The sequence below is a fragment of the Belonocnema kinseyi genome, chromosome 2 (genome assembly GCF_010883055.1).
Source record: "Belonocnema kinseyi isolate 2016_QV_RU_SX_M_011 chromosome 2, B_treatae_v1, whole genome shotgun sequence".
In the NCBI taxonomy this organism is placed as follows: domain Eukaryota; kingdom Metazoa; phylum Arthropoda; class Insecta; order Hymenoptera; family Cynipidae; genus Belonocnema; species Belonocnema kinseyi.
The window spans coordinates 103,641,985-103,663,533 of record NC_046658.1 but is presented as its reverse complement, the minus strand read 5'-3'; the positions used below and the strand labels follow the sequence as shown (position 1 = coordinate 103,663,533).

Sequence of the window (21,549 nt, the reverse complement as noted above, 5' to 3'; positions counted from 1 at the left end):
CATATATCTAGTCGGGAGTGGTGCTGACTGAAAACAGATGATTTGGAGCGATTCGCGCGCCATTTGTTGGTAATTCTAAGGACTTATTGAACTACCCTCGTAGAATAACAGAATTTATATTAAAAATTTTTTAATTTCGAATTGATTTATTTCAACAAAAAAATACGAATTTTTAACAAAACAGTTCAATTTTTAACCAAAAATAAAACTTGTAGCAAAATAGTTTAATTTTCAACAAAATATAATAATGTTCAAACTAAAATGATGAATTTTCAAGAAACTGGTCGAATTGAAAAAAAGATTGAACGTCGATCAAAAACAGTGGCATTTTCAACGAAATGAATACATTTTTTAGAAGACAGTCGAATTTCCCACAAAAAAAAAGATGAATTTGCAATCCAAATAGACAAATTTTCTGTCTAAATAGACGAATATTCAACAAAACAGTTGCATTTACGAAAAAAAAACAAATTTCAACAACAAATAAATTTTTAATGTTCACTAAGTTAAGTTTTCAACCAAAGAGATGAACCGTTAACTAAAAAAATAAATTCTTAACACAGGGATTCATATTTTACCCAAGTATATATGTACTTGAATTTTTAATGAGATTAAATCATTTTTCCACCAAAAATCGAGTAGTGAAATTTTCCATTAAGAAAAAATAATTTTCCACGGAAACAACGGAAACAGGCTAACTTTTATTGAACAAATTAATTTTCAATAAAAACACCAAAATAGTTCAATCCTTAACTAAAGAAGATAAATTACTTTCAACCAAACAGTTCCGCATTTTTAACCAGAAAAGATTAAATTTATACTAAAAGAGATCAATTTTTGAAATACAAATATGAATGTAAAAAAAGCTTCCTCTATGAGGAAGGAAAAATGGATGGATTTGCAATCAAAAAGGATTTCAGTTACATTTTCAACATCCAGTATGAGTTTCCAACAAAAAGGTTAATTTTCGATCAAAATAGTTGAATTTTCAATAAATAAAAAAGATAGTTTTTCAACAAAACAGTTAAGCTTTCAAACAAAAAGGGTGACTAATTAGCAAAATTTTTGAATTTCTAATCGAATAATGAAATTTTCAAATAAAAATATGATAATCAGAAGTTATCTCAAATGCTCCTGTTAGAAATTCTGAGACTTTTGTAAGATTTTTTTCAAAATCTCTGGCTTTCTCTGACCAATACAATTTTTCTTATTTATCCCTAATTGCTAATTACTAGACTTTTCCTGACCTACAGACGATGTGCAGAATGATTCTTATAGAATTCTAAATTTTCCTGCTGTAAGTATTTTAATTAATGTTGCAACCGTACAACGTAAATTTTCAAGATTTTACTTTATATCACAATTTCACCGATAAAAGATTCTTTTATGAAGAGAAGAATTCAAATAATTAAGGAGGAGCAATGTTATTTGCAAAGTCGCTTTTACCCCGTCGGTCGGTCTTACCCCGGTCTACCCTAAGATGTCCAAAATTCTTAGAAAACGGGATAGACTTAGTTACATGTTCCTATATCAATAACTATATTCTAAATAATCTAAATCACCAAATCGTTACAATCTTGAGGGATAAAAATCTTACTTAATTCCTATAGCACATTTAGGTAAGGTTTTTTGTTTGACAGATTGGCACTCAGGTAAGAATCATCAGATCCAAGTAGATCCTTATTGAAATTCTGTATGTGGTTCAATAAGTTCTTCTTTCGTCGAGTGCTCCTTATTTTTCAAGGGATATATGTCCAAAACGATTCACGGAAAATCGCTTCGCATTGCTGAAAGAAGTATTGCCATGGAGACGCCCCAAGACTCCGTCACGTGTCTCAACTTAACCCTCATTGCTATTCAGTCGATTAAGAAGGCAGGATTGAGATTCTCTGTCCGAGACGTCTTTATGAATTTATAATAAGCGGATACGGCTGTTAAGCACACGCCCAAACACTATTACATAAATCTTTAATAACCCATTATTTTCTTCACATTCTAAAATACATATTTTAAAAACAAATTAGGACAATTGTAAATTCAAACAATGAAAAATGATAAATTCATTATATGCCATTTCTACAGAAAACTTGACATGATCATTGTTTATTGTAAAGGTACTTCGTATTTTATACTTAAATAATGCAACAGACATTTGTAAAAAATAAATTCGAAAGTTTTTCTTTAGCTCAATCCAGGTGGAACAAAAACTTAATTTTCAAAATTACTTGACTTTCACTATTTTTTCCCTGATTAATTTTTTATTTTCCCGGACCCTCAACATTTTAAGACAAAAATTTTAATCTTCATACACATGTTTAATACAGCATAAATAGAATAAATCAATTTTAAATTTGAACTTTTAATTTAAAATAATTCAAATTTAATATTTAATAATTCAAAATTAATTCAAAATAATTCTATTTAAATTTTAAAAAATCTGCCCGCTTCGCGGGAACATTCTCATCTCGCGCTGGGCGCGCGACGGTTGAATCTCGCACTTCGCGCTCGATAATAGGTCACCTCGCGCTTCGTGCTCGAACATAATTACACCTCGTGCTTCGCGCTCGGATATTTATTTTTTGCATTTGGAATGCTTGAAAAAAACTTTATCAAAAAGATCTCTTTTAGATGGCAGTATTTATATGCGTCTTCATATTCTGAATTGTCTACTGAATCAAGTATAGTAAAAGATTAAGTTTCTCAAAACTCTGTAGGCTTTGACGTATACATTCTCATCGTGACAATCGCGCTGCGCGCTCGATTTCCGACAGACATTTGTAAACAGCTTTTGTTGGATTTTTTTCTCGTATCTTTCGTCGTTTTTCCACACATTTTTTTTATCTTACTTTTTTCAACGTTATTTTTCACGAATAAAACAAAAAGTACGCATCCTATCAAGAAGTGATTCTTAACAAAATTGTAGATCTTTTTTGGGATAACCATTTTTGTTAATTCATCTTTTTTTGTATCCTGCGTAGTTTGTCCACAAAATGGAATTTTTTATTTTCTATTATTTTTTGTGCAATCAAAATTTGAATTTTCGATTTTTGAAGAAAATCCAAAAATTGGTTATGATAATCTTGTAGGGATTTCAAAAAAAAATGTTTTTCTTATCTTGACTTTTGTTCATATCGTGCGTTTTTCGGCTTTAAATTTAGATTTTCGGTTGATTAAAAAATTTTTCAAAACGCTATAACTCTGAGAATTTTCTTTTTATCGAAAAAAGTCATTAAGATAAATTGTTTGTTCTTTTCAATACTATAAATATACGTACATAGAATTTTTAAATTCAGAAAAAAGTGGTCTTAAAAATTTTCAAAATGCGCTTACTTTTTGAATTTTTATCAAAAATGTCTGGTTAACGAACTCGTCCTTTCTTTTAGGACCTAGAAAAAATGTGCCAAAGATGGTTTTGATTCGTTCATTTTTTCGAGAGTTATCGTGTTTACGGACGGACGGACGGACAGACAGACGCCATCGTAAAAACCTGATTTTCGGATTCAGGGGATCTCGAAACGTGGAGATCCGTTGAAAAAGTGTGATGTCAAATTTCCGACAATTCTAATACTTTCTCAATCATAAATCATGAGAATGTAAAAATTAACATTATTTCTGGAAAATTAATACATTTCAATGAATTCAGTAAAACTCGAGTGATTTGATAGAGAAATTTATCCATTCTAAAGTACCCTACGATATTTCAAATCCTTTAAAATCTTTTGAAATCCCATGATAATATTTTTTTTAGAATCTTAAACATTCCTTCGACTTTTTAAAATGACCCTAAAATCCTGAAGATTCTTTGAAACCCCTTCAAGTTATTGAAATTAATAAAAAAAATTAGGAATATTTTTAAATATCCGGAATTCTTTTTAATTCTTTAAGATCCTTGAAAACACCTTGAAATATTTGAAAATATTTTAATCCTACGAAATCCCTCAATTCTCGTATGAATAAATTCTTTGAAATCCATTAAAATATGATAAAATCACCTAAAATTACATGAAATCGGATATTTTCTGAAGTCCTGGAAAATTTATTAAAATATCTTGAGAGCTTTTAAAATCCCTTAAAAACATTGAGATACTCAAAAATCGTATAAAATCACTTGAAATCTTTAAAGAAATCCTCAAACCTTTTACATTCTACAATCTTCTCGGAATCATTTAATATAACCAAACATATTATAAATCCTTTAAAATATTTAGAAATCCGTTGAAATTTTTTAAAGCTCTTAAAAAAGTCATTGAAACTTTTAAGAAAACCGTAAAATCTTTCAAATCTTTTAGAATCCCTTCAAATGATTAGACATTTTTTTTCAATTCCTTGGAAATTTTTAAAATATACTAAAATATATTAATTCCTTTTAAATATGTTGCAATCCTCTTCAACTTTTTGAAGATCTTTGAAATTCCTTGGTATTTTTTAAAATACTATGAAATCCTAAAAATCCTTTAAGAAACCTTTCAAATGATTGAAATCTATTAAAAATTTTACGCACCTTTTAAGACAAAATAAAGTTCAAAATCCCTGACTTTTCTGTGACTTTCTCTGACCAATAACATTCCCTATCTTTCCTCTGATTTTCCTGACCTGCGACCAGACTATTTCAATCAGTATTATGTACACAACTAATTCAAGTTTCATTTGAAACACGGCAATTGAAGAAAAGTCAGGAAAATTCCTAAGTGAAGGAAAACTTTCACGCTCGACGTTATACACTCGTATCATCGATTTGGATGCTTGTGATAAGCGAACATTGAAGGGAAAAGAGCTCTGAAAGGAGTCAGCGTTCTCGAATCGTCGGCAACTTAAAGAAAGTTCGTTCGCCGAGGAACATTCAGCTGGCGGCTAGGAAAGCTCACTTGTTTCAAAAAACTTTTCGCTAATGTATAAAGTTCCCAGGGAAGAAAGGAGGATTCCCGAAGACACGGGAGTCCTGGGAAATGGCGAGGTCCGGAAGGGTCGCGCCGACGCGTCAAGAACGGAACTAGAAGGAAGAGGGGAAAGAAGGAAAGAAAGGAAAGAAAGGAAAGAGGAAACAGAGAGTGGCTGGTTCGTATATTTTATAGGATTCCGAGGAAAGTTCAAAGGTCGTGACCAGGCCGCAATACCTCAGACTGGGAAAACTGCTCATGCAGGCTCCAGGGAGTTTCACGTCCAGTTACCGAATAACATCGACTATCCCCGGCTAACCCCGTAACTGTTTTCTACTTGTCCTCTCACTACACTTGTTTCGTATCTCTTGAGACTAAAATGTTGCAACCCCCTCAAAGTGATTTCCAGTTACTTTTTATACCTCGAACTACTGACAGGTTATCCACTCAAATCCTGGAAAAATGCCCTCACAGTTTCTGGTTTTTTCTACCTATAATTCATCACAGTAGGAAGCCATGAAGTATTTATCAATTTTTTTGCACAATCCACTTGGAATTTGTATATAATTTCGCGAGTTTATTATAAATATTGTTTGTTTTCCAGTCCTTGCAAATATCCAAGTTTGCAAAAGAGTACTATTCCGCTGGGTAGCACGGACGGTAGAGTGCTGTGTTTGTAGCTTTCCAAAAACTAGACACCCTTACTGATGAAAGAAAAGGTTTGATATGTAAATAATTAATACTGAAGAGTCACCAGGGTTGTAATTTTGAAGTTTTATAACACTTTTGCATTGGAAGCATTTCCCCAAACTAGAAAATGTTATATAACAACAGTAGACCGTCTTGGCTGTGAAACTGTAAGTACTAAAAGTAGTGCAGAGATAAAGAACCGAAATAGACGTAAACTATCTACTTAACATTTTCCGATGAAAATGTGATATAAACTGCTGCCTTGACATCCAAAGCCCGTTAAAATGTTTGCATAGACTCGTTGAAATTGTGTGGTGTGGATTTATGCACGCGTTCAGAATCATTTGGAAATGTTGGCCGTCACCGAGACGCCTGGCTCAAAGCCCGAGGAACTTTCGTTTCCTGGTTGTCTACCACGTTGCCGACCTAGGACAAGCATCGCTAATCACCGCAACTGGACGATCGTCTCGTCTTTATGGCTTTCTGTCTTCCTTTTCTCTGATAGAAACGACCGCCAATGGCCGCGGCTCTCATCGTAAACTTCCATCGCATCGTCAACGTCGATGAAAGCTGCACTTGGCGATGAAGTTTATCTCGAAAGAACAAAGGACTTCGCTGTTCCTGTGCGGAATTCATTGATGGAATTGAATTGACGTTGCTATAGTGCCGGAAGGCACCAAAAGAGAGAATCCAAGATTGATAAAGAGAAATTCCTTTTTTTTCTTCATCTTGTCAATAGATTAGTCACGATCCTCATGCAAGTATATCCATTCGAAATCTTAAGATTTGAGGATGTCAAGATTGAAAAAAAAAACCTCAAGATTAGTCATTAGAGACATCTAACGAGAATGTCATTCACAGATTGCGTAAAATTCATTTAAGATCGTTCTAAATCAGAAATAGTAAAGACGTAAAAGGAATAATTGGCACTTCCGTGTGCGTAAATGAATAAGAGATAATGAATATGAACACATAAAATGCAAAGCCAGAAAAAATGCAGATCCAAAATGGATCAGCAGTGAGGAAAGGAAGGTAAGTATCGGCAGGTGAGAAGCTGGGAAAGGGGCAACGTAAAAGTTGGTCCGGGAAAGGAAAGACGACAAAAGTGGGTATGTGGATCCCGTTGTTCTGAGCGAACGTTTGGTCGCCGATAACGATGTCGGCGCTGCACAGAGTCTGGTTCGAGTTAGGTGAGCTGTTCGCAACAATAATTATCCGAGTTCTGAACTTGATCACCTACCTACCTACCTACCTACCTAACTAACTATAAACTAACTGAGCCGGGACTGTTAGCCGTGCACAAATAAGTACACGGTCCGCTCCTCTATTAGTTGGTACTCCATCTAGGAAGTTTTCGCTAAGAACTCTCATGTCCGTTCTGTAGACATACTGAACTCAGCATGATTATACGTAAGGGAATGCTTTCTGCAAGTATATTACAGAGGATGCTTGTAATACACATTATTTCACGAACCCTATCACTGGTTCGCAATCAGCCGCCAATATGATACGTGCCTTTGGGAAACACGCAATCTCTATTCAACCAATTGACACACGGAAAAAAATTTCTTGAGGCGTATGAACGAATCTAGAATATATTAAATTCAAGGTATCTGTTCATCCTTAGATTAGGTAAACGTTTAGTTGGTTTAAATAAAATTTTTAGTTTACTTTATATAAATTCTTTTCGTATAACAGTAATTTTGACCAAGTTGCTAAGTCTATTAAAGTTTTTTTAAGTTTGAAATTTTTTATTCGCCACTGAGTTCTTTCAAATCTGGACGGCTTACGCAATGCCACAAAGTCTGAATTGCCTCGTGTCGACAGTCGCTTTGGATCGACATTCGAATACTTCTGATCGTGGCACGATTTGCACTTTGATATAGAATCTCGCCTCGTGGGAGGTGCAGCAAGAACCCTCGCTCGTTTTACGAGCGTTTCATTTTACTGCCTCACGAACAATAGGGTCTATGTTGCTGGGTACCGGTTACATGCGTGTTTCGTTTACATTATACTGGGACCCTCCTTAAGGTTGCATGAGCGTGAGGATTATCGGCGGAGCATTTTAGCTTTAAATCAGATTCCGAGGATTCTTGGAAGACAACTGAATAATCCGAGGAGGATGGAGAGATATCGGCCGAGAGCGAGAGACTTCCTGACAGGGAATTTTGTTTGGAAATGTATACGTAAACCGACATGTAACGTAAGCTGTCTGCTAGCGGCTCATTATACTAAATCAAATGTCGAGTCCAAAGTAATTCAGCGGATGTCAGCTAACTAAATTAAGTTATTCTCAGTGCAGCTTCTCGATCGCAACGTTTACTACAGCACGTCGCTCAACAAGCGACTGACGTATCGCGAATGAAATATGTGAATATGAATATACTCTACACCGCGGAGGTAGAAATTAAATTCACTGTTTTGGATAAAACTGTCACACTTAACATTTAAACACATTATTTCACTCTGGTTCAATATCGATTTTACGTCTCATTAAAGAAAATCTGATTTAGGCGATTGGCTGTGGACCGAAATCGCAGGATTTAATTCGATTTCCCTTCGTATGTCATGTAAGTTCACTGAACTCAGGAATTACCTCCGAAAATAAAGGAGAAAATGCGATTATTCTAATCGTATTTAATACTGGATAGAAGTTATTTTGGTCAAATGACGGGTATGATTCAGCTTGTTATTTAAAAACTTTGTAGGCAGGACATTATGTAGAAATTTACTTTTTTACCTATATTCTCCGGAAAAAAATAAGTAGAATCATCAATGGAACTTACCTGAAACAAAAGAAAAAGTAGGCGATTAGAAAGTTTTATTAGAAATGAAGATAATAATAACCAACAAAAATTAAGAACTTTCCATAATTAAAGCAGGACAAGCTAAAGGGTGTCGAATCCAATCAATCAAATTAATAATTTACATTCATATAAAAATTGGCATAAATCTTATTCGGGCGCTAGAAGATATGATCGATTGCACAAATTTCCAGAAACTTCTACATTTGGCAAATATGAATGCACTTATCATTCATTATAATTAACGAAACTGCACATTCAAAATAATTATGCAATTCAAATTATTTCCTTTTCGTTCAATTGAATAAATAAATATCAAAAGTAAGTTCCAAAGGCACAAAAGTTTTCAAAAAACACAAAATACCAAAACCGCAACCCAATACATATGACACGTTGGGTTGTCACACAGAATGCAACGAATAATCATTACATTAACATTGATTCTATTATTAATGAGCACATTGCATGTGCATGATTCAAATGATTTGATAAGGAATTAATGATCCACTCAAAGTTGATTTTTTTATGGTAGATGTCCAGGTATCCTGTGTGTGCGCGCATAACGTATGCATACTTTGAAGACGATTATTTTTACCAAAAAAATCCTAAATAAATTCCAAGCACACGATTTGCTTAGAATTGAGCTAAATAACGCGACGGTTCAGAGGCCGCAAGTAAAATTTTAATTTATCCTCCACTTATATGCAAAAATGTACCATGGTGCGGATACCCGGGTTTAGATAGCACACGTGACATCAGTGAATCACGCGTGGCCGAGTATTCCTGACAGTTTTAATACAATTTGCACACATTGTTCATGAGAAAGGCTGTAAAATGCACATATATTAGAAAATACCATGAAACGCCCACGTGGTGGACGAAAGTGCTTTAATCTGCCGTTTAGAGTGAGTATCAAGGGTACCAAGAGACTGCGTGCGTGTCCGTAATGCATATGCATAGCACATTTCGAAACGACACTTACAGCTCACAGCTAGGCTTTCATGCAAGCGAGCGCTTTGCTACTTGTGGAAGGGAGTGGCTTGCGATCGTAAATCATCCCTGACAAGATAAAAGCTCATCCATGTCCGTTAAACGAAAACACGAGAATTTGGTCGAGCATTCGTGCCACGTTGCACGTTGTTCGTGAACAATGCCCCCGTAGATGGATGTGCTTTTTAACTTTTCGAAACTTTCCAAAGAGCTTCTCTCACCATCAAAAGTTTCTTTCAAACTTATTTTCAAAGGAGCGAAATATTCTTATAGGAAAAGTTTCCTTCATAAGTTTAACAAAAGAACTTAATACATTTAGTATGTCGAATTGAATTGTTACAAATAATTAACCTTGCTTCACAAATATAACAAAACTGCGACTTTTTGGCTTCCGAAAATTGTTTATAGTTAGATGTAAAGTGAATAAATTGCGTAAAGTCTTTTATATAACACATGCATGATTACGGTTATTTCTCAGGCCTATGGAGCGAACCTGAAGTTCCTATTTCCAGATCATACGCATGAAGTGGCCATTATATACCTGTGAGCTTATATTTAATGGCCGTTATAAATCTCTGACGTAATAATTTTTCACGGCATAGAAATTCATGGCCATTACATACCTATCCACAGACATAAAAAAATTGGTCATATTCATACATTTTCTACATAAAATATCGTATGAATAAGGGGGGAGAGATATTTTATTAATTTGTGTATGTTTTCAGTAATCGTTTTAGGCTCGCACTAACAACACACACACTCATTAATAAGGTTACTCGTCTCTCCCAATGGTTGTATTACTTGTAATTTACCTAATAATATGAATAATCTCCTAGTAATATTAGTATCGATATTAGTATTGGTAAGGAAAAATGCTTATTTGATAGAATCAAATAAGGTTTTTCCTTACCAATACTAATTTAATGTTTCCCAGGCGCTAAATTAAGAAGTTTTACATCCCGAAGTTCTTTACATAGTATCGATATGTAAAGTAATAATCAGAACTGCAAGAAATAATACTATACACGGTTAAAAATAATATTAACTTTAATATACCCATTTGTATGAAAATTAATATACTAAGCATATGCAATCGCCATTAAGAGCGTGTATATGAAATTTCATATACATTCATGTTGATCACTTGCGAGAAAAATCATATAATTTCATTTTTGACAAAATAAGTTAAACTGTAATTTTCGATTCTAAATACAAAAACATGATACCCTCTTTCTGTTAACCAAAAATAAAATTGGATTTCAAGTCGAAAAGTTCAATCAAGCAAATAAATAAGAGACTTAACCTACAATTGACTGTATTCGACTTAAATTTGGACCATTTAGAACGAATTTAGGAAAAAAATGTACCCGTACATTGCACTTTCATTATAAATAATAACTGAGTCGACGAATTCTAGATTATTAATTTAATTGAGAATATTTGACAAGATTTAAAGAAATGAAAGCAGGTTGAGTTGTTACGCACATTGCTGTACTGACATGTATATTAAATTTAATACACATGTATATTAAATTCACTACACCAATGTATTTTACATTTCAATAGCGGTAGTGCATATTTGCTTCACACACATGTATATTAAATCTCATACAGATTTTTCTACCAGTGTATGAATAATCAAATAAGGTGTCATCCGAAAATTACGTAAAGCGTTTTTCCGAAATGTTCACCCCCTTCCCCTATTTAAGGTACTAATATTTTAAAAGTATTAAAAATGAACTTCAATGTTTATTCAAACTTTTATTTTATTCAGTAAATTATCAAAATTCAACTCAAAAGTGAATTGATTTAATAGAGCCCCATAAAAAAATCCAACTTTTTTTGGTTGAAAACTCTCCTATAATGATTTTTTAGTTACAAATTAATTGTTTTTTAAATTTAATTATTTCGTTTAAAATTCAACAATTTTGTTACAGTGTTATACTTTTTAATTTAAAATTGAACCAGCTCGTTAAAAACGTATCATTTTTATTTGGAAATTCATCCTTTGTTTTAGAATTTTCGTTTATATTTTTGAAAATTCATGGTTTTTTATTGAAAATTTCAATATTTGGTTCAAAATTAATGTTGTTGTAGAAAGTTCGTATTTTTACTTTTTGACAGAAAATCAATTTCTGTGTAGTTGAAAATTAAAATAATTTATTAAAAATGGAACTGTTTAGTTAAAACAAACTTTTGTGTTACAAAATTTATTGGGAAAGAAAAATAACGCCGCGGGACGGAGAGTGCTCGTGTCGCTCAAAAAACATGGCCGCTTGAGTATACACATCAGTATGGTTTTGAATGGGAGTCGGAGAAAAACAAGGTATTATTAATAATTAAGGACGTGAAAAATTTTGTCACTGCGGTTAGATACTCTGTGCGAGTTCACGAAAGCTACGCCGTCATCCAGGAACATGATAGGTCAGCGAGTGATTAATTCTGGCATGATAATCATGTGCGGTGTGAGTGCCAAAAAGGGGGAAAGCATTGATTTGTATGCTTTATACCTTCAAACTAGTGCCTTAACAAAAGACCCACATACGATAACTGTCAGATTAAAAATGAGGAATAACTGTAATAGTGACTCGAATGTAGAATATTCCATGTCTACTGACAAAATGACATGTTCGTACAAAACCGGTACCAGTCAATCGTGTAAACATACAGTAGCTGTCCTGCTGTACTGTAACAGGTGAGTAATTTTTGTGACTAAAATTTTATATTTATACATTTACCTCATTGTCAATAAAGTTCATTTGAGTAATACTGTAGGATCATGGGTTTTCTGAATTCTATAATTTCATTTGCAATTCTTACCGAAATACCTTTAATTGGTCATTAAAAATAAGAACAGTCGGGAAAGCGAGAAAACTATTTTTTAAATATATTTTTTCGTTTTCAAGGCCTGTTTTAAACTTGGAAAAGCGATCGGGTGGGATTGAAGTAAAGGTTAAATTTCTCTTGGTTCGTTACACGTAACCTCAAAACCAGCTGGGAAAAGGAAGCTGTTTCTGTTATTTACACTGGAATTTAGGAGTAAATACACGAAATTCTCATTGTTATTACTCAAGCAAAGTGGGGGAGAGTTAGTTGTCACCTCCAACCACCTTTCCGAAGGTTTCTCGACAATTTAACCTTTGAAAAATGACACTTTATTATAGATAAAACATGTATAAAAACCATAATGTTTTCGCTTCCCCCGAATGATTCTTGTTTTTAATGAACAACTAAAGTTATTAAAATAAAAATTGCAAGTAAAATGATGAAATTCAGAAAAGCCGTGATTCTAAATTATTACCTTTATTTGTTTCTATTTTTTTTATAGGAGAGATCGGAAATTTCATCTTCGTGAACAAAATCTTAATCACAAGGCTTTATATGCTCACTGTTGAAAATGATGTCAATTTTGCTTTATTTAAAAGCAAAATATCGGCGGCCATATTTTTTAGTTAGCACAGTGACCACCAGTAGCGCATGCAACTTGAAACTCTCATATTATAAATTTTTTTATTTAAAATTTAACTATTCAACTTTTGGCTGAAAATCGAACTTCTTGATTGAAAATTCAACTATTCGATAAAAAATTTATGTATTTTGTTGATAATTCGTATTTTTCAACAGAAAGTTAATCTTCTGTGTTGAAAATTCAATGATTTGATTGAAAATTCTACTGGTTTATAAAAAGCTCATCTTTCTGGCTTGAAAATGTAATGCTTTGGCGGAGATTTTATTCTATATTGCCTGAAAAATATTTCTTCGTTGAAAATTCAACTCTTGTTGAAAATTTCTGTTTTTGATTTAAAGATGAATTTCTTTTTGTTAAAATTAATGTTTTAAATTAAAAATGCAATTGATTCAACTATTTTGTTCAAAATTCGTTTTTTGTTCATTTTGCTTGTTTGTTCATTTTTTTGCTTTAAAATTCAACTATTCAGCTGAAAGTTGAACTACTTTGTTAATTCATAAGAATTAGTCAGATTTACTCCCCTCTCTTCAAATCATCTTACGTTATTTTTGCATGACCCGTAAATCAATTAAAGCAAAAACTTTAAGTAATTTGTGCACGATCTCTATTAAAATGATCAGTTTTTTGTTTTACTTTGTATAAAAAAATTGTTTTATGCATAAGTCCACTGCAGAAGTTCAAGCACCCGATATCGGAAAATTAGCATATGAATGAATCCGAGTAAAAGAAGAGGGAATTAAAGTGGTAGCGAAAGTGTAATATTCGTGTTCGTGCACGAGAGAAAATAAAAGGTATGAGTTTGTAGCAGTCGACCGGGTGGACTTCCAGAAATAAAGGGATGAGGAAATTAATAGACGGCAAAAAATAAGAAAATATGTAACTTAGAAGGAAAGCAGTTACAAAGAAGAATGGAGATGGATAAACTGAGGGACAGGATTCCACAGTCGAGACGGTATCAGCTCCAGTTCAATTGGCCTAGTGCCAATTGGTGCTAATGTGTGCAACGAATAAGCACAACCAATCCTTCGTCAGCAGAGAGCCTCGTCAGGGTGTTTTCATAGCAAATTTGTTAGGAATTAGGATCAGGCGCATCGCAACAATGGCCTTGTTTCTGGGTAATTAGCACAGTGATCCATACAGGAGCTCCTAATCGGTATCTCATTCGAGGGTGCAATTTAATAGACCATCGTCTGAATTTTGCTAATAACTACTAGCTGTCGAAATTAATGTTATAAATAATAATCTGATTACATACTTTAGTATACTTACATTACATAAATGAATAATTATGACGAATATACTATAAGAAACAGGAAACTTTAAACATTTTCAAGGTCATCTGCAGCGTTGAAAACTAATTGTGATATTGAATTTAAGTCAAATTTGATTTATTTGACGTTGAGTTAAAAAATAAAAAGAACTGCCAAGCAAAACATGAATAGATGTCTAAAAACTCTGGAGCAGTAATGAGTGCGAAATATCGTCGGGGCATCGTTTTGAGTGCTTGCCAGATATTTTCAGCAATGTGTCACCCGACACGAGTGTATGCAAGGCGTTTATTTTTGCAACATATACATAAGAGTGAATAAGGGGAGTCAGGATGGTTTTGGTGAGCCAGAGAAGCCGAGAGTTTGCGCCGGGATAGCACACGCAGGAAGCAAGGAATTATACCGACGAGAGACGAAAACGACGACCATGATGTTGTTGGTTGAAAACTACTTCAAAGACTTAATAACGGTCGTCTCGTTATTTTGTTATGCGTCGAGAGAAAAGAAAAGTGAAGAGTGAAATTTAGGAAAATTAGGAATGAGAAGGGAACTGCACGAAGTCGACTTCTGAGGAGTCTTTTCTCAAACCAGTTACTTTACCTTGTTTAATTGACTGGATATATTTAATGAGAGTCGATTACGATGTTCCAGCCAAACCTTTTTGCAGTATGTTCTTTGCTAAACTTGATTCATAATCTTCTTTTCCGTTTGAAAGAGCATAATGTATTTGTAGTGCAAATTTCAAAGCAAGAACCAAACTTCAACTCTGTGTCGTTCAGAGGAAATAAGTTTTTTTTTGTACAAACCACACCCATTGAGTGTATTTTTGTAAATGTAAAGTGTGTGAAAAGTGCTTTTTCCATCCGGAGACGAAACCAGGAGAAAAAATCGACTTTCCACCCGGTTCCCATGCCCTTGCCCATGCCCTCAAAGGCAAACCTGAAAAGTGGAGGGTAATTAAAACGAGGAATAAGCAAAGAGAGAAGAATGGCAAGAAAAGAAACGAGTGGGAGGAAAGTCCATACCGGAAAAATGGAAAAGGGATCAAAGAGATGACAAGAGGCGGTTTGATGTTATATTTGCCTCGTGACGCAACGGACTTCACGGGACCAACATCAACTTTGCTACGACTTACTTTGTCATGGCTTGGATGAGCATGACGAGAATGAGAAAGTCTTTCTGGCGATGTGAAGAGATAAAAAGAGAAGAGGAGAGAGGAAGGAAGAAGCAGATTTACATGGTGGCTCCGGGCCAGCTTTATTTCCACCTTGAAGACCAAGCTCTCGATTCATTGTTGACGGCTGTCGCGAATCTGGTGAGCTTTTCGCGTGTTCACTTTCGAAAATCTTGCTTGGAATGCGTCAAAAGTGACCTTTACTTCCGCAAATTAACTTTGAATTCATTCAAATTATTCGGCTACTGATAGTCTACTTAGGTATCATGGAGATCCTTTATAATGGCGTTTTTTATACTACTTTTATCTTATGTACCCAATCATACTAAATAGTATTCGACCAGTCTCTAAACTACTGAAACCTTTAATAAAAAATTATAATCCGTTTACTGAATTGTAAAATCGATAGACTTTTGATTACATTATGAAAGAAGTTGAGCTGCGTAAGTAGGAAAATTGAAGCGGGATATTAGAAGAGGAGAATTAAAGTTGGGGAAAAGAATAAAAGGTTGGAGCTCGATAAACATGGTGCCATTATTGGAGTGGAGGTAGAGTCACAAAAAAAAGCAAGATAGCATGGTCTCGCGATTTAAGGAGGGTCGAGGAGATTAAGCGAGTTCCAAGGAGGACAAAGACTCGAGGGCCATATCCTCTATCCGATCCCAACACAGCATTACCAACACTATCGCTATCGGCAGGACTGGCTGATTCTCTGCTTTCCTGACTCAGCGAATGGGTCCTCCATCCTCCTTTTACCATATCTCTCTCTCTCTCTCTCTGCATCCTTCCCAGTCTTCTAAAGTTCTACTTCCTTAGCTGTGGCTGAGCCGCCAACAACTCTTTTGTTTGTGGACCTGTTCCTCTCGTAGTTCCTCGAACCATTTATTCCTCGGCGCTAGCACTTCTCCCTTTTTCATCCATCTCGTTCTTCCTTTTGCTGGACGCCGCCTAATATGACGTCACCCTCTCTTATTTTATTTCCACTCTTCTTATTCCAGATTCGTCCTTCTTCTTGTACTCCTCTCCACTCCTTCAACAGTATTCATCAACCTTCGGAAAGTTTTTCTCTTCCACCGCTTGATTTTTCGCCAGTGTCCTACTCATCATCTCACTCTAGAGTCGGCTCCTTTTTTGCAAGTGTTTATTTGCAATGCTCTTGATTCTAAAGACCCGCCGGGCGCGACGGGTTCTCCAGCCATTGGCTACGGCTAAATCGAGTTGGATGTAGACCGAGTTCATGAATGAACGAAGCCAAATACTTTAAAGCTGACTTGTCACGGAAGTTAGAACGAAGCTCGTTCGACCTAACTACTTTCGACAGGTTCATCGATTCCAGCGCCCATCGACCTCAATGACCCCGTTCACTTGAGCTTCATCAATCACTCTTTTCTTTTTCCGAGGCTAATTCAGAATGTCTTGTACACACGAAAGAATGAGGTACAACGAGAAAACCACTGCAAAAGGGAGTACACTCTGTTATCGTTTTTTTCTTCTTCTTTTGGTACAAACTACATACTTATCTTAAATCTCTAGTCATTATCATTGATCAATAGTTTGAAACTAAAGTTAATTTCAAGCTTGTCATTTTACATAGACGCTTTTAATCTTATTAAATAATATTTCCCGATTCAAACTTATATATAATTGATGATCCAGTAGCATTAATTCGTTGTCCGAACAAAAACCATAGCTTTGCCCAACCTAGAGTCATTAATCAAGTCAAGTTTTCTCTTTTTTATCCTATATCTCTAGCAGTAATTCTATCGGAGGGAAGGATTGCCGTGCAATTGGTTTCGTAAAACAATTTATTTAAAACTATGATGGTGTCGAAGCGGGGGTGGTGAATCACGAGCCACTACCTATGGGAAATCGCAGGCTGGATAAGCCTTTATTGGCCGATAAAGATTAATGGTTTTGCGTGGGATTGCAGTTAGTTGCCTTGTCACCATTGGTCAATGACACAGTCGTCAATACAAACTCGTGGATTTCCTCGGTTAATTATCAACGCTATTCTGCTGTAACAATAGAGCCTGGTCTATGTTCAGTATTCTCGTGTTTTAATTCTGATTAACGAGCATTACTCAATTGTATCGAATCTGTACCCTTATGAAAACCTTCTAAACTTGTGCCAAATATAAAAGTTCTAATCCCTACGTGTCAGGTATTATATAGAAAAATTAAATAAATATATAGTATAAGACCTCTCTTTGTTAAAATTAATAAAAGGTATACTAGGAACATTGTTCAAAATACAATGTTATGTAAATTTCATACGGAACACCACTATAATATTAACAGCTGTTAAAGTTGCTACGCCTTCTGACAGGTTGCAAGATGGTGCTTCATAAAGTTTTAAGATCTTATTTTATGAGCTACATCATAAAGTCTAAAGATCTGCGATGAGAAACCTACCTTTTTCTAGTTGCTGGGAAACTGTGCTCGGGGTTCTCAGAGAAGGCAATTGGGTTGCATTTCCTGGACGTCCTCTTGGCCTACGACCAGGTCGGGGCTGGAATAAATAAAAAACATATTTTAGTGAAATAATTATTGTACATTCACTAAAAATTAAAAAATTAGAAAAAATTAGAAAAAATCAAATTAAACGTTTCTAAATTTCAGTAGATATCATCCAGTAGAAAAGGAAAGTTTCGGTTAGACGAAGCAAGAGCCTCTTTGTAACCGTACATTATAATTTGAAAGAGATTTCGGTCCTCCACATAGCTTAAAAGTTCAAAGTAATAAACTTTGTTATTATCATAATAATTTGCCATTTGGATATTATCAAAATAACTTGTCAGTATATAAAGATAAATACTGAAAACAAAAAAGAAATAAACTCGTTAATACTGAAACCAGTATCGCTTGAAAAAATGCTCTTATTCTCCAACAACATTAAGTATAAATTCCCCGAGCGAAGAAAGCGTTGCAATTCGCAATTACTGGCCCACGAACAATTTCATAACCAGGAACAAAATAATGTTTATGTTTTCAATAACCACAGCATTAAAGTTTTTCCCAGTGAAACTGGCTTTGCTAGACGAGGTTGCATGACACACATTTTGTTCCCGTTTCTTCTACATCTCGTCGAGATAAGTTTGCTGAGCATTTCAGGCTCTTCCTTTCTCTTTCATTCCGTTTTCCGAGTCGTGCTCGACTGAGACTGAGATAATCGCAAAGTCGAACCGGCTGTCTGGAGTCTCGACGCTTCTCCTTGTTGCTACTCGTAAAAGGTTCAGGGCTTTGTTTAAGCCGAACATTTATTACCGCAGATAAACGCGACGCGCTCTACGGTTAGACGGTCAGAGATAAATAATGCTGAACCTTCGCATATCGGTCGGTACGTAATGTGATGCAATGTAGTTTGCAAATGCGACAAGTACATGCGCAATATATGCAAAACAGCCACACTAAATCTCAAAGTGTCACTTTTTGATACAAAAAGGTGTATGCGTATGAAATTGTGCGTGCGATGCAAGAAGAGCAACATCAGAATCCTTGAACCACTCGAGAAAAAAAAGTAAATCACAGCCCGGAAATTGTGGACAAGTAGGGCCCAACTTGCCCACATTGTTAGGAATGAAGAACTGTCTCTCAATTAGCAAAGAAAATTTAAGTAGAAACTTGAATCCCGCAAAAACGAATGTTTACTATTTCAAGACCCACGTGACCCAAATATATACCAACTCTTATTGCCCCATTTATTTTCCAACAAAACCACATTCTTCCTCTTTTAGAGCACGTAATCTGTACAAAGAAAATTAAATCACGAGAGGTATCTCATAATGAGGTGCGGTGGAACTGGATGGAACAGAAAAGCACATGAGGACGGACATTATCTGAATAGAAAGAGAAACCGTGGATCAAGCAGACACTACGGAGAAGTTTTCTGTTTAAACTGCAGATCTAGCAGAATTAATTCCTTGAGTCTCTTCTGTGTTCCCTTCTCTAAAACGAGCACGGAGTGGCGTTTGCTCTGCGCCCCGTTCTTCTCGAAATACCACGAGCAAACAGTTTCGTTCATGTAGAAAGAAGAATCCGAGGCGATGTTCCGTATGTGTTTTATTGCAAATTGAGGTTAAAGTCTCTGGCACATGGCCAAGTATTCACCTAGGCCGGCACATTCCTCTTGTACACATAGAACTTTATGCGTATGTATGTGAGGCAGGGAGGGGACGGGTTGGATGTAAGAAAGGTAGGTGCCCTCACATAAAATGCACCAACACCCAGAAATCTGGAGTAAGAATATAAGCCATTGCTCTAGGTACATGCATGAGATCATGAAGAAAATATAACAAATGTTTCATATTGTCTTTCGTTTAAACATTTTATAGAACATTTTATATTCAAGTCTCTACATCTGAATTAGAAAGAAGTAATTAAGGTATCATGATGATGAACACATACTCCAGCAGCGATCAACCTGTGTTCTGTCCTTCTATGGTTTCTCAGTTTCTCAACAAATTCCTAAAAAAAAGTTTAGCCGCTAAGGTATTATTATTATTATAAGGGTCATTTTTTTATCCTGAGATTGGGTTAAATTGTATAAGGTGCTAATTTAAATTTTCTGAACTTTGGAACGGTAAATTTAGAATCCACGAATTATTTAAATATAAAGTCGTAAGTATCAGTTAAGTAGATCTATAATACTTTAAAGACTTGGCAGGAAGTTAATAACACATAATGAGTTTATATTGATCCCACTTTACTAAAACAATAAACTACTTCTTTCTATTTTTAAATTAATAAACTTAACTTACAAATTAAAATAAAATTCATTTCAGATGACGAAGGGGTAAAATGAAAATAAATAGAAGCCAAGCATAAAATAGCGATAAAAACATGCAAGAAATTTTTTTTGAATCTGTCTCATCTGTCTCTCGTTAACGATTCGATTTGAAAGGCCCTTGAAATTTAGGGCCAAAAAATCCCGAAAGGGAGAGCACTGTACTTCTTTATAATTATATTCAACATTGCGAGATAAAATTGAAAAATTCGAGGAAAAAATTGAGTGTAATAAAGAATTAAGTTCTGCCTTACTGTTAGTAAAACAACTGTACCCAGCCGTGTCACAGATAGGCGACTAATGCTCTAGTCTATTATCATTAACTGCCGATTGTAAATCGTTTCGAGTTAATCGAGTCAAGTTCTCGACAGGGACAGCTGTGTATAGCGTATGGACAGTAACATCTTTTTTCCGGCATATGCTAATTTAATTAATGCTTCCACTGCAGCTTAAAAGCAATCCATGTGCCTGTATGTGGAACATAAAATATTTTAATCATAGGTATCTTATATTCTATGACTCAGTATTGAATCATTGATGATATGAAATTGAGCTCCTCTCTTTGCCCTACATTATAATTTTAAGGAAATTTTATCTATAAAAGGACAAATTTTTTTCGGGTCCTCAAAAATGAATTAAGAAACCTTGACTAAGACCCTGAGAGCCTAAAAAATTTTCTCACTTTGCATACGTACTGGCAAAAAAAATAATTATGCGGTCTCTATATGCCGCTCTATACAAATCGAAATCTATACGGGGCTTTTATGGACTCATGTTATGTATATGCACGTGATATTTATCGCATAATATGTATGTGTGAGTGAATGCAAATTGCACACGCATCCCACGCATTGAATTACGGGACGATAAGCGAAGCGACCTGAAAATGGCCATGCTTGTTTACCAATTTTTGTCGCCTTTTTTCCCCACAAGTAAGCCAGTCGCGGTTGCCAACCGGTTTGAAATACCGGTTGAGTCGCGGCTTAATCCTTACGCATATAGCCTCTACCCACCGTCCACCGTCCGTCCGTCTCCCTATCTCCACCAGGCTTGGCAAAATCAACTTTATCAAGTATACGTCTTGTGAGAATCTACAGTTTGATGATTCTTCTGCTTAAGTTTCCTCAGATGTTGCCGCCATTTCGACGCCTCGAGATTCACGGAACGAATGTCGGTCGACGTGACAAGGTCAAGATTGGCGGCAGTGAAAATGAAATTTCGAAGGGTTCGACGTGGGAAGATACGATCTAAGCTAAAAGAGCCGAGCGAAAAATGAGAGTGTGTTCGTGAAAAAAAGCGGACCCTATGCGGTAATCGAATTGTTGCCTGCTTGACCTTGAAATGCTCGGCCAAAAACCGGTCTAGCGACCTCAACCGTTTTATCGCGTAATGAGTCGAGAAAAAGAATTTCAACAAAACTCATGCCGCCGCCAAATTTAAAGCTGAGACGCATGAAATATGACACACTTGACCTTTTTCACAATTTCGATA

The 21,549-nt window shown here is 35.1% G+C and overlaps 1 protein-coding gene across 3 annotated transcripts in view; it reads right to left on the bottom strand.

Annotated features, from left to right (window-relative positions):
- Positions 1 to 21,549, bottom strand: part of LOC117166853 (probable JmjC domain-containing histone demethylation protein 2C) — a 345,468-nt gene that overhangs the window by 175,795 nt on the left and 148,124 nt on the right. For all 3 annotated transcript variants that reach the window (XM_033351211.1, XM_033351213.1, XM_033351212.1), the window contains exon 7: positions 17,688 to 17,784. In XM_033351211.1, the coding sequence (XP_033207102.1) occupies positions 17,688 to 17,784 (97 nt within the window). The remainder of the gene's footprint in view (positions 1 to 17,687; positions 17,785 to 21,549) is intronic.